This window comes from Meles meles, chromosome 9 (genome assembly GCF_922984935.1).
Source record: "Meles meles chromosome 9, mMelMel3.1 paternal haplotype, whole genome shotgun sequence".
Classification (NCBI taxonomy): Eukaryota; Metazoa; Chordata; class Mammalia; order Carnivora; family Mustelidae; genus Meles; species Meles meles.
In genome coordinates this window covers 18301631-18315791 of record NC_060074.1, presented here as the reverse complement: position 1 = coordinate 18315791, position 14161 = coordinate 18301631, and the positions used below count along the sequence as shown (strand labels likewise).

At 40.6% G+C, this 14161-nt stretch overlaps 1 protein-coding gene across 1 annotated transcript in view; it reads left to right on the top strand.

The window, feature by feature from the left end:
- The first annotated feature begins 10843 nt into the window (after window positions 1-10843).
- Window positions 10844-14161, top strand: part of DYTN (dystrotelin) — a 47975-nt gene continuing 44657 nt past the window's right edge. The window contains exon 1 of the mRNA XM_046018103.1: window positions 10844-10862. Coding sequence (XP_045874059.1) covers window positions 10844-10862 — 19 coding nt within the window. The remainder of the gene's footprint in view (window positions 10863-14161) is intronic.

Below are 14161 nucleotides of genomic sequence, written 5' to 3'. Positions count from 1 at the left end.
GTTCGAAACTGTGCATGGAGCACTGGGTGTGCATAAACAATGAATTCTTACTCTGAAAAGAAATTTAAAAAAAAAAAAAGAATCCCAAAACTGTGACTAACTTGCTTGTTTCCAAAGTCAGCACCCCATTTGATGTTATTGTAAAGAAAACTTAATATCTGTCGGTGTTAAGGACTTTGGGTAAGGTTTTGTGCCCTGATCCTACCATTTCCCCTGCCTCTATTTGTGGTATCCTCAAGGGAGCATGAACACAGAGAACACTAACTGGATGGAAGTCTCATGGTGCTCTACACATCGCTGGGCAGGTGGTGATCATTCCTCCACGTACAGGGCTTCTTCATGGTAAAACTGAGCTAGATTAGAAAATGTGACTTAGACCACGAAACCCAAGCAAAGCTTCTTGTTTCTTCCCCCTTGAATCAGGTATCCCGATCATGTACCAGCAGAAACCAGATGGCAAAGCTGCAATAGAGAATATATCTATGAAGATCCACCACCTTTCAAGGCAGTGACCCTGCCCTTTAGTGATATACTTTCCAATGGGGGGAGCCCTGACCATTCAGATAGTCAGCAGCTTCTCTAGGTGGACATCTAGAAGGGGCTAGAGAGAGGGGCAGAATTTCGCCTTTGTAGAGACATTGTAGGAAATATTCAGCCCCAGCAGGCTTTTTTTCTAGCATGAATATGAGCTATTGTATGTTTGAACCACTACAGGATGACCAGGATACTCTAGGATAAATTCCCATAGGAGCACACAACAAATTGATATTAATCATTACACATAGTATCACACATTTGTCCCAAATGAATATAAAATATGGAATTACACCAAAAAGAAAGTATTAGTGTTTGCTATTTGTTTAAAAATAATGCTGGTACCATTTCAGAAACATCTATCAGAGAGTTTTGTTTTGTTTCAGCTAATGCACTAGCTGTCACAACAGCCTGATGTGAATAATAGATCAACCTGGGAAATCTCAAGTCTAGTCTTCCTATTAGAAATAACTTTAATATGAGGTTATTAAAAATAACTTCTCTCTATTATTGAAACTGTCATGATAAAGGCATGAGAGCGAAATATTCAGTAGAAAATTTAGATTACTCAGACAGAAGCAGTATGCAAATAAAGTAATTACTGATCACAGAAATACAGATTAAGTGTCTATGTCCTTATAACTATAGCAAGCACTGTTACTTGCTTTCCTGGCAGCCCTACCCCATTACCCTAACAGAACTCTGATTTTATTAGGATGTACAGTAGGCCCAAACCCAGGGCATGGATGTTGCTAGATCTAATCTAGTCCCATGTGCTGGTGGGTGGTCTGGGGGGCATATAACTTTTGTACGGTGATAGATAAGAAGTCTTCTGGATGGGGGGCAGATGGGAGTTGGAGATGAACGAATGGCATAGGAAAAGAAAGCACTCTGGCTTCCACCAACTTCCCTCCTGTGTAAAATGCTCTTCTACAAGGATATAATGCTTGCAGCTTGGGCAGCCATTTTGTGGGTGTAAAGAGACCCATCACCAGTATGATGCCACCAGGAGGCTGGCAGTGTGGAAAGACTTAAAAGCCTGCCACTTGGGAAAAACCTGGCACCTGGGACTGAGACCTTGATGAATTAAAAGTGCCTCTAAACCCACTCTGGACCAACTTAAGAATTTCTGTCAAATAAACAATAAACAGCTATGGTTTAGGCCCCCCGTTAGTTGTCAGCCAGTGGAGATAGTCATATATATAAATATATAAAACTGTACTTAACACTTAAACACTTAACAGCCAACAGCTATATAACTTGATAGAGAAATATCTTTCAATGTGTTATTATTATTTGTTTCAGAGGAACAAATAAGAAATATATTTAGATAATTTAAACAACTGACTTCTCCCACTCAGCCAGGTTCAAAACCTTTATTGACTCCTGTATTTGTAACACGCTCCCCAATTCCAGTTAGTAAATACATAGTTCAGTCCTAGACCAATGTTTTTCAACATTAGCATGAATCAGAATCACCTGTTAAAACAGATTGCTGGGCCCATCTCCAGAGTTTCTAACTCAGTAGGTCTCAGGTAGAGCCTGCGAATTTGCATTTTTAACAAGTTCTCAGGTGATGCTGATGTCGCTGATCTGGGGACCATAGTTTGAACAACACTGCCTAGCCTATGGGCAGTCACACCCTAAGGCAGCCACATCCCTGGTGCCTTCTACTTACACCTATACCCCAGATAGTTTAGTCTGAATTTCACTTTCTGACCACAGGATTCCTCTCCATACTTACCAGTGAATTGTTCTGGGCCTCTTTAATGTTACCCAAACTGGCCCACCACAATCCTATGAACCTTAGGTTTGCAGCCTGCCTTGCTTTTATACATATCGTCTACTCTGCCTAGAGTGTCCCCAAACCTTTTCTCATTGAAGCCTCTTTAGGTCTGACACAGTGGGTAGCTTTCCCTCTCTTGGCCAAATCATTATTTCTTTCTTTTTATCTCAGAGAAACGAAAATCATGGGACTCCAACATATAGAAATAGGTTAAAGAATCTTTTTTCCTCCCTCTACTCCCTACCAGGTACAAGTGGGAGCTGATGTCCTATATACTTGTCATTTGCACATTTGCTGGCCTTAACACAAAAAAACTTTAACTCTAAAAACAAAACAAAACATCTTTAACTCTAAAATTGCCTTGTCCCACAGCTGAATGCTCACTCATTCTGCAGAGGACACAGAAAGGTTATGTAAGCTTCTAGCTGAGCTGCTAGAAGCAGAACTAGTAACCCTCCCAAGAGTAAGCAACTGCTCTGTCCTTCACATTAATTTCTTTTGGGCAGAAATTATGAGCCCACAGGGACATCTAGTCACAACTTTCTCACTTCACGGTATGAAAAAGCACAATTTCTATACAAAGGGGTCATAAGCAGGGGTGTTGCAGAATACCTAGTCTCCTCCTTCCGATAGGTATGCTACCTGTCTCGGGGACAGCGGCCACAAACTGGAGTGTGTCTTGCTCCAGAACAATATGCAATGGTCACAATCAAGTAAGTCCACCAAGCAAATTTTCATCCTCATTCCCCAAGAGCTACCTCAATGTTTGAAAAATCCCATTATGAGCTCTCAGTCCCCATGCTGACTTCACCTACCCTCAGTGTTTGGCATGATTGATCATTTACGCTCTCTGATACACTTCGCTTGCCTTCCAGGGCATGACACTCTCATGCGTTTTTCTTCCTACTGAATGTCCATGAAGTGACCCCCATTCTTTCCACTATCCCTTGCTAGTTCCTTCTCTTCTCCCCTCATAATGCTGGAAAGACCCCAATGATCTGTCCTTGGTTATCTTCTCTATTTACATTCATCTATTCATGATCTCAACTTGTCCCATGACCTTACATGCCATCTATATGTAAGTAACTCCCAAATTTGTATTACCAGGCATTTATCTATTCCAAACCCGAGACTCATCTATGCTGCTTAATATTTCCAGTCAAATGGCTAATGGGTAAGAAAATTAACAAGTCCCAGATTTGCCTTTTAACTCCAACATCTCCCACCCCAAACCTACTCTTCTCACAGAATCTCATTAAAGAGAAACTTTATCCTTCCTCTTGTTCAAGCCTAATCCCTCAGAGTCATCCCTGACTTTTCTTTCTCTCACATTCTGCACTTAGTCTCTTAGAAAATTCTGTTAGCTCTACCTTCAAAATATTCTGGATTCTCCAGAAGCCAATATCCACCATTACCACCCCCTTCTATCTTTGACCTCCTATAAACTATTCTAGGATGGTGGCCAAAGTGGTGCTTTCTTTTAAAATATGAATCATATTCTACCTTCTCTGTGTTAAAAGCCTGTTGAGGCTCTCCATTTACTTCAGAGTAAAAGCCAAAGTCCTTACAATGACCCCAAAGGCCTTATACAATATTTATACCCCCACCTTTGTGTCTCTCTACTACAGACAGACCCATTCTCGTCACACTCTGCTCTGGCCACACTGGCCTCTTGGCTGTATCTTACATCTGCCAGACACCCCTCCCCTTGAGAACCTCTACCTGGAATACTATTTCCCCAAGTGGTATTTAACAAGCATCTCCACTTCAAGTCTTCACTCAAATTACTCTTTCTTAATGAAGCCTACATGTACCATGCTACTTAATACTGTAATCAGCCCTTCTTAGCAATCTCAAGCCTATACTTTGTTTTATTCCATAGCACTTAAAATAGTCTAAAATTATGTTGTTCGTTCTATGTTATACTTATATTGTCCAACTCCCACACTAGAATGAATGATCTTCATCTGTTCTGATGTTTTCTGAACATCTACAACAATGTCTGACATACAACTCTGATCATTATATGTTTTTGATCCCTCTCTTCTAAATTCTGACAATATTCATTATTATTTTTGAAGTATAAAAGAAAAGGAAAAACCAGTGAGTCTCCCAAGGAAGCAGAAAGGTTACTATTAAAGTGACACTACTTGGTAGAAACCACCACCAAAACCTGTTCTTCATCTTGGAAGTATTAGGAGTGTAGTTAGCGGGCACCATTAGTGATCCTCACACAACCAAGACAACAAGACTAATGGTAGAACAAGAATGCCAATTTATAAATCTGAGATTTAAAATAGAATTATTGAGATACCACATGTCCACAGGCCTAACAGTGAATTCACTTCATGCGCAAGACAAAATTATCATCAGAAGGCTTAGAGTCAGAACAAGGAAAATTATTTAGATGATTTGGAAATCTGATGACCTCAGACTCTAAGCCATATACAACAGAGACTGGTTCAGATGGGCAGGGTACTCTTTTCCTGCTTAATGCCAATCAGTTTCTCCTGATTCATTTTTTCAGCACATTTCTTCAGTGCTTATGACGGGTCATACAATGTGGGAACTGAACCCTGAGGATACAAAGCACAATTCTGCTCCCAGTTCTGAGTTGTGGAAATTTCCTCACCACCAAGCAAGACTCCAACACCATCTGGGTATACAATGGGTCAACTCAATTCTGAAACTGTCTACCCGGAGATAAGATCAGACCCCACAGGTTAAGAGCTCAGTCCTAGGAGACTGCCCCCCACCATCCCACTTCAGATACCAATCCAAAGTCCAAGTTGTCCCCTGTGCTTCTGAACTACCCGCTTACAGATCAAAGGTCACAACAACTCTCTCTTTGGATTCAATTAATTTGCTAGAGGGGTTCACAGAATTCAGAGAAATATTTTACCTACCAGGTTACCAGTTTGATACAAATCGATATAACTCAGCAACCAGATGGAAGAGGTGCATAGGGCAGGGTATGGGGAAAGGGCACAATACTTCTATACCCCCTCCAGTGCACCAGTCACTCCAAATCTCCACATGTTCACCAATCCAGAAGCTCTCTGAACCCCACCATTCTGAGTTTTTATGGAAGCTTCACTGCATAGGGATGAATGATTAAATCACTGGCCACTGGTGATTGATTTAACCTCTAGCTCCTCTCTCCTCCCTGGAAATCAGGGTTAAGTCTTAAAAGTTCCAATCTTCTAATCATGGGGTTGGTTCCCCTGACAACCAGCCCCCTTCCTCAGAGGAAGCCAAAAGTTGCCCCATTTGCATAATGAAACATATGTTAACTCTCCCACCCCTTAAGAAATTCCAAGGTTTTTTTATTTATTAGAGAGTGCAAGCAGGGGAGGAGGCAGAGGGAGGAGAGAGAGAATCTCAAGCAGACTCTGAATGCAGCGCCCAATATGGGATTTGATCTCATGATCCTGAGATCATGAACTGAGCCAAAATCAAGAGTTGGACACTTGATTGACTGAGCCACCCAGGTGCCCCAGGAAATTACAAGGGTTTTAAGAGCTCTGTGCCAGAAAGACAAAGACCAAATACATATTACTTATTATAAATCACAATGACACACAGGGACAAACAAGAGAGAAGAGTTCTTTTTCCTGCCCTTAAGAGACTCGCTTTCTAGTAAAGAAGAAAAATAATCAACAAATTAACATAAAAAAAGCCAAGATGACCACAGTTTGTGCTTATAGCTGTGAATAAAGTAATGTATTAAAGCTACTTCAGATAGGGTGGTAATGGAAGCCTAATGAAGCCTAATGAAGCCTAAATGAAGCCTCAATGAAGCCTAAAACATGAGTTTATACCCTTGATCAGAATCTCCCATCCCATCCTTTCCCCATTTCTGGAAACACCATTCTGCCCTCTATTACTACGAGGTCAATTTTTTTCTTCTTTTTAAAACAGTCCATGTATAAGTGAGATTGTGTAATATTTGTCTCTATGTCTGGCTTATTTCACTTAGCATAATATCCTCCAGGTCCAACCACATTATTGCAAATGGCAGGATTTCCTTCTTTTTTGAGGCTCTATAGTACTCCATTGTATATACATGCCACATACTCTTTATTCTTTATCCCTTAGCACTTAAACAACTTAGGTTGTTTCTATATTTCGGCTACCGTGAATAAAGCTATAGTGAACCAGGAGTGCAGAGATCTCTTTGAGAAACTGATTTTGTCTCCTTCCAATATACACCCAGAAGTAGAATTGCAGGATCATATGGGAGATCGATTTTTAATTTTTTGAGGGATGTCCCCATTGTTTTCCATAATGGCTGTGCCAATTCATCCTACCAACAATGTGCAAATGTTCCCTTTCCTCTATTTTATCTTGAGTCAATGTTAGTAACTTAATTTTTCCTTGAAATTGTTCATACATATGTAAGTATATATATATAATTATCCTGTAATTTATATAAGAGGGTACCTACACATTTTGGGGTGCATTGTGTCAAGAATCTTCTTCCTCTCTTGGGAGGTTGAGTCTTCAAATATATATGTAAAAAGCTATCAGATAGAGGGTAAAAAGAACATTGGCTGCCTCAAAAAACAGTACCTGTGGGGCGCCTGGGTGGCTCAGTGGGTTAAAGCCTCTGCCTTCGGCTCTGGTCATGATCCCAGGGTCCTGGGATTGAGCCCCACATTGGACTCTCAGCTCCGCGGGGAGCCTGCTTCCTCCTCTCTCTCTGCCTGCCTCTCTACCTAGTTGTGATTTCTCTCTGTCAAATAAATAAGATATTAAAAAAAAAAAAAAAGAACTACGCTTTAAAAAAAAAAAAATTACCTGTGCACAATAACCAATGGTGACCTAGTTTCTGGTTGGTGTGGAGCCTGTTAGGTCCAAATCAGGGCACATTGTATAGGAAATTTGAACCCTCTTCCTACCTGTTTCCTCAGGGTGGGCTACTCTGATTCAGAAGGTAAAGACTGATAATTGCAAATTACCATTTACAGAACTTACTGCCATGTCCACAAAAAATGCCTCCCTGTTGGTTATAAATGATGTAGCAAAATTGCAGTAACTGGTTTTGATTTATGACCCAAAGCGTTCTATGAAAGAGAAAAGTCTTAATGTGGCTAAGTCTACCTAAGCTTGAACCAGGAAGTACAACAGTAACTAAGACTTTTCAGTTAACAGAAGTAGGTGAAACCCAGTCCTGGTAGCTTTTATCTCAGTCAGTCTGAAACAGTCAGACGGAAAGCTCAGATGATCAATTGCTCATTTGCTTAAGTTACTTTCAAACAACAAACCTTAGTTCATTGGTATGTCCTTAAATATTTGTCTATGTAATTATGTCATTTTGACTGAAACTTCAGACAACTTTTTTTTTTTCTGCTAAGATTTTTGAGCCACATAATTAATCAGCACCAGAGAGTTGCACAAATCTCAACAGGGCAGCATTCACTAAAACATCCAAACGCCCTCTATTGCCAAGATATAATGGAACATAAAACTTATAAATATAATTTCAACTTTAAGTCTCCAATACTCAAAAGACATAGATTTCGTGTGAGATAAACTTACTCTCTTCCCACACTGTCTTATCTGATCCCAGAAAATCAATATCATTTATATAGGAAAAGGCACATGATGGGTTGTTTTCTCCCCTCCTCTTGATCCATTCTAATCCCATTGTTAATCCATTTTTCATTCTTTAAAATGTCTCAAGTTTATTTTTTAAGAAACCAATAGTGTGATACTAAAACTCTTCTTAAAGAAAGGAATACATTGGCTATCTTTGGATATCATACTGATTTTTGAAAACTGATTTTTATTATGAGACATTCTCAATGGATTAGTGACAAATTGTCATAATTGTTTTAAATGCTTCAGTTGGGACCATGGACTCCCAGGCATTCTGGCTTTCCAGGGCACAGAGAAGTAGTATATTTATGAAGTAATATACCTGTGCTTTGGGTTCTAACCCTTTTGAGAGACATTAAAATCAGCTCCTTACTTCTCCAGCACTCTGAAAACACTAGTGGTAAAGTTTTAATGCATTTGGTTCATTAGACAGCATTTTTTATTTATAAAATACTAGGATTCCAAAAGGTTTATTTTTATTTTTATTTATTTATTTATTTATTTGACAGACAGAGATCACAAGTAGGCAGAGAGGCAGGCAGAGAGAGGGAGCAGGGTAGAAGCAGGCTCTCCGCTGAGCAGAGAGCCCGATGCGGGACTCGATCCCAGGACCCTGGGATCATGACCTGAGCCAAAGGCAGCAACTTAACCCACTGAGCCACCCAGGCGCCCCAAGGCTTATTTTTAATCTGAATTTCTCAAAAATAGAGACATTTTCAGATGATACTAAAAATTTCAGAGGAAATATGCACAGATTATTACCATTTTGAACATTTGCCTTATATTTTGTGCCCTTCAAAAATGTGTAGCAGTACCTCTGTATTTATGAGAGAATTAATCAAATGAATTAGATTTCATTTCTAGGTCACTCTTATCTGGGATGGTTAGTAAGGTGGCCATTACCTGGGAAATGGAACCCATCTTACCATATCTTGATCTCTATGGCAACCCTTGCTCTCCACAACACCCAGAAGATGCTTTACTTGCCTCTCATACACATGAGAGCAATACAGAAATAGCCCGTTGAAACAGAGATGTAGGAGTGGCTTTAAATTATTCAAGATCTTTATTACTAATGAATGCACTTTTGTGAGGCCTTAAAAAGGGTTGTAGCCTCAATGTCACTGCTTTGCATGAAATTGCTGGGCAGTCAGAATAAGGCATCAATTCTCCATAGGAATGCCACATCTGGAAATCTGTTATTACTCAGCTTTTCCCTCTTCCAAAACTGCTGAGTAACCTATATAGGCTGTTTGGCTAACCTGCTTCCCAGTAAAGTAAGAAAGGTAAGGAGCTGGCGAGGAGGCAAATCAATTTCATCTCTTGCTGCACTGTGGATGGAGCGGGAGGCTGAACCCTCCTGCACCTACCTGGGGGCTTTGGGGAGAGCTCAGGGGAGAAGTTTCTATATCAAAAAGAGTTCTGATCTGATTGTCCTTGCTATAACTTTTCAAAACAAATCTTACGTGAATATATTTGGAACCTTCCCGGTTTGGGGCAAGTCTGGGATTATCACTTTTGCTGCCATTTTTTTTAAGCAATGAATGTAGTCAGTTTTTGTTTGTAAAATTACCATTAATTCATCCCTTCATTAGAAGAGGAGGAAAGTATTATTGAAATGTAATTATCATGTGACTTTTAAAAACAGTTTTCAACTGCTTATATTAAAAAATGTTTTTTCTTAGAACCATATAAGTTTTCTCATAGCGTAACCCATTAACCCATTCTTTTTGTTGTCAGTAAAAAATGTATATATATACATACATATGCATATACACATGGGTAATTTGAACAATAGTTACAACATGAAACAACAGGCGACTAACTACTTTTTTAAAAAAATAATTTTTATTTATTTGAGAGACAGCACTGAGGGAGGGGAGGGAAGGGGAGAAGTAGAAGGAAAGGAAGAAACAGACTCCCCACTGAGCAGGGGGACCAACACGGAGCTGGATCCCCAGACCCTGAGATCACAACCTAAGTCGAAGGCAGACACTTAACCAACGGAGCCACCCAGGCGTCCTTGACTACTCTTCTTAAAATAAAACATTGATTGAAATCTGTGTACACACACATATATACATATATGTGATAAGGTGTTCAAATGGATAGTATTTGTCAGAAATTTAATATGTAGATTATTTAGCATAGTACTGTTAGAAATTTAAACATTGAGAGCTACAAATTTTGTGCTTAAAAGGTCAAGTAAGCTGGGGGGAGGTGGGGTTGGGAGACGGGGAGGGGGTTAAGGACATTGGGGAGGGTATGTGCTATCGTGAGTGCTGTGAAGTGTGTAAACCTGGCGATTCACAGACCTGTACACCTGGGGATAAAAATACATTATATGTTTATAAAAAAAAAAAAAATTGGAAGGGGAGATGAACCATAAGAGACTATGGACTCTGAAAAACAACCTGGGGGTTTTGAAGGGTCAGGGGAGGTTGGGGGAACAGGTGGTGGGTAATAGGGAGGGCAGGTTTTGCATGGAGCACTGGGTGTTGTGCAAAAACAATGAATACTGTTACGCTGAAAAAAATAAATTAATTAAAAGAGAAAAAAAGTCAAGCAAGTTTACATTTTTTTGAAGTGAGATTAAAATTACAATGCTTCGAAAGTTCCAACTATTCACCATATTAGTTTCAGGAGCTGCTCGCAGTTTCAGAGATACAGCTCCAAATCCCCAAGAGGATACAAGCGTAAGAGGCATCTAGCCCCACATTTCTTATTTTTATCCTCCCAAGAGATTACACAGGGTCCCTGAAAACCTTTATTCATCGTTCCACAGGTGAAATGACTTTGTCTAATTGTCATTTTGTTCTCCCATCTTTCCCCTTCCAACCGCAAAACGTTTTGCTTAAAATATTGGTTTATTTTCTGTTGCAGGGACCCTCTTACCATCTGCCGTTCCAAGAAATTCCTGAAATGGACCCAGGTAAACAAGGTGAGTATCATTCTCAAGTTTCTGAGCATAGTTTGTAAACAAAAAATTGAGGCACAGATGTATTTTCAGACTTCTGAGTTGCAAAACAGGAGACATTTGGCATCTGGCAGAAAAAGAAACTAGTGGGTCATTAAGAAGATTTTCTTTCTTTTCTAAACAGAAATTTGTAATATATGGAAGAGCATTTGGTCTGTTGTCCCGAAAGCACCAACAGTAACTTAGCAAAAGACTTGTTCTCAATATAATTACACCTTAAATTACTATCCAAATACACAAAACGTAGCTTATCTAATTTTTGTATATTTTCATGGTTTAGTTCAAATGACATCACTATAGATATTTTAACATCAGGGGTAGGTTTACAGTACTCTGCGGGCCCAAAGTTGGGTGAAAGGTCTCACAGCTCTCACTGTATAAATATTTGATAATTGGGTATGAAGGCACTAATTCTCCTTTCTACCAGTACCTCTGAATGTGAGGGTAAGCCCAGGAGTGGCTTGTGATTTTTTTTTTTTTTACAGATTTTATTTATTCATTTGAGAGAGAGGGAACATGAACTAGGGGGAGGGAGAGGGAGAAGCAGACTCACCGGCTAAGCAGGGAGCCCAACGCAGTGTGGAGGGTGCCCGGATCCCAGGACGCCGGGATCGTGACCTGAGCCAAAGCAGACGCTTAACTGACTGAGCCACCCAGGTGTCCAAGAACTTGCATTTCTAACAAGTTCCCAGACCATGCTGACGCTCCTCACCTGGAACCACATTTTGAGAATCACTGGCCAAAAATATCTATTTTCGGATCATCCCACCAGAGATGATAGCCTGTTCATTAGAGTCTCAGAATCTGTAGAAAGTGACAAAATAAGAATCATTTAAAGCAAAACATGTTTCCCAGTCAAATTGCTTTCATGAACAAGACCCTATGTAGCTTGGATTATTATTTCTTTAAGCAACTAAAACTGCTTTCTGCATAGTTGTGGGCCTCATACATCAAACGACTGCTTCCTTTCTTGAGTTTTCTCCCACCAGCAGAAAAGGGGAAAAAAAAAAAAGCCTTTAGGAAGCAAAGCGGGTGGTGAATCACCTGGGATGCTCGTTCATTTTCCACGTTGCACGCGATCACAGCTTGCCGTGTTATGCTGCATCACTTCATCAGATGACACTGCAAAACACAAGCTGACAGGAGTGCCATGGGCCAGATGGTACAGCAGGTCCAGGATCGCTCTTCCACCAGCGGCAGCATCTGGGAAAACCTGCAGAGCCCGAGTTTGCTGATTCTCTGGATTCATTTGGTGCATCTGAGAGGAACCAGGGCACAAAAACTGGCCAGTTTCCAGAAGGAAAGAAAATGTGGGGCATTACAGTTTTGTAAACTATTTTTGCACCATTCTGGCTACTCTCGATGTGTTTTCCCTTCTCCAGATAGAGGGCAGAGGTGTTTCTTCTAACTTCTCCATAGTCTCACGCTGGTAAGCTGAAAACTGGAAAGTATTTCCAAAACATGGGGAAATGTTAAATAATAAAAGGTTAAGAGCAAATTGTAGCTTCTTTGATATGATTGCATCTGTTCAAAAAAAAAAAGGAGGGAAATAGGATGTGGAGGGTTCTTAAGATTGCTTGTTAAATGACATTTTTAGGCACATTTACCTGAGGTAAGTGTCTTCCACTCATGGTCACATACCAATCATTGAATTAGGGTATGTTCCAGGAGAAGCTTTTGCTGTGCTCTAACTCCCCAGGTGTGGATCTGACCTGATTTGGCACCATAAGCCCCTCAGTGGGTCAGCACAGTGCCTGGAACCCAATACCCACATATGTAACAGCTAGGACTTTCCCCCACAACACTCCAGGGCAAGAAACATTATTTTCTAAACCAAAACCAAGTCTTTGTAGCTTGGTGTGAAATTTAGACTCAGTTAGGCTTGGGAAGGAACCATTCCTTAAACACATGATAAAAACCTTTTAAGGTTCCTCCACTGAACATCTGATCTGAACTATTCAGGACTTCCTGTCCAGGCATCAGCCCCTCTCCCGCTTCAGGAAAGAGACAGCCATAGCTAGAGTGACCCTGAAATCAAGATTGGTTTTCAAAGCAAGGGAAGTCCAGAATGTGTATATGTGGCAAGGAGGAGGACCTAGGAGAGAGGACGAGGTTGTGGACACAGAAAGTGGGGGATCCCGGTGGTATTTATGTCAAGAACTTCTTCCTCAGTCCACCCAGCTCCCATTCAGCCTCCTTCTGTTGAGCCAGTGCACCTGTTCTGCTCTGGAAGAACAACTTGCCCTTGATCTTGGTCCTTGAAACTCTGTTAGTATTGAGTCAAACCCCCATTTCCATGAATAGCTTTAGTTCCTTGATGGGCCTTTCGTACAAAGGCCTGGGTGAGCTGACTTTACATAGGCCCATTAAACACAAAGAAGCTATTCAATCTTCCAAAGGAGTGAAAAGTTTAGACCTTGGAACACACACAGGAAGGAACACGGAAAAATTGCCTCTTCATCCTCTAAATTCTCCCATTTCTGCAAGAATAAGAAATTAAAATCAACATAAATTATACTGCCATATGGGTGTGAATCAATGAAAGCCACTGGGCAGCCCCCTTGTTTGTGTTTTGCTGTAGGGCTTGCTTAGCAGGAGCTAAAGGGTTGCCTGTGTTTCTACTCACACACGTGTCTCCAGCACACATACCTATTTATCTGGTGAAGAAAAGGAACTAGTTATGACTCTAGAGCTTTCTCTTCTCCACCACACTGTGAAAGGGATGGATAAACACTCAGAACCCGGTTAAGGGCTCAGAAATGTTAACCATTGTTGCAGTGTTCTTGGTGGTGGTAACTCTCTAAAGAAGGTATAATAAGGGGCGCCTGGGTGGCTCAGTGGGTTAAGCCTCTGCCTTCGGCTCGGGTCATGATCTCAGGGTCCTGGGATCGAGCCCCACATCGGGTTCTCTGCTCAGCAGGGAGCCTGCTTCCCTTCCTCTCTCTCTCTGCTTGCCTCTCTGCCTGCTTGTGATTTCTCTCTGTCAAATAAATAAGGAAAATCTTAAAAAAAAAAAAGAAGGTATAATAATAATTCTTTTCTGATCGTAAAAATAACGGACGCTCTCCATAAACACAATGAGGTGATATCAACAAGTAGAATGAAAATAACTATACAAAGAATTTGAACAACCAGAGATAACCTCTATGAACCGTTTGATAATTGCGCTGAGAAATTAAGCTCCAAGTGGCAAGGATTTGTATCTGTTTTGTTAACTGCTGTATTTCAAGGGCCTGGAATCATGCTGGGACCATATAGTAAGA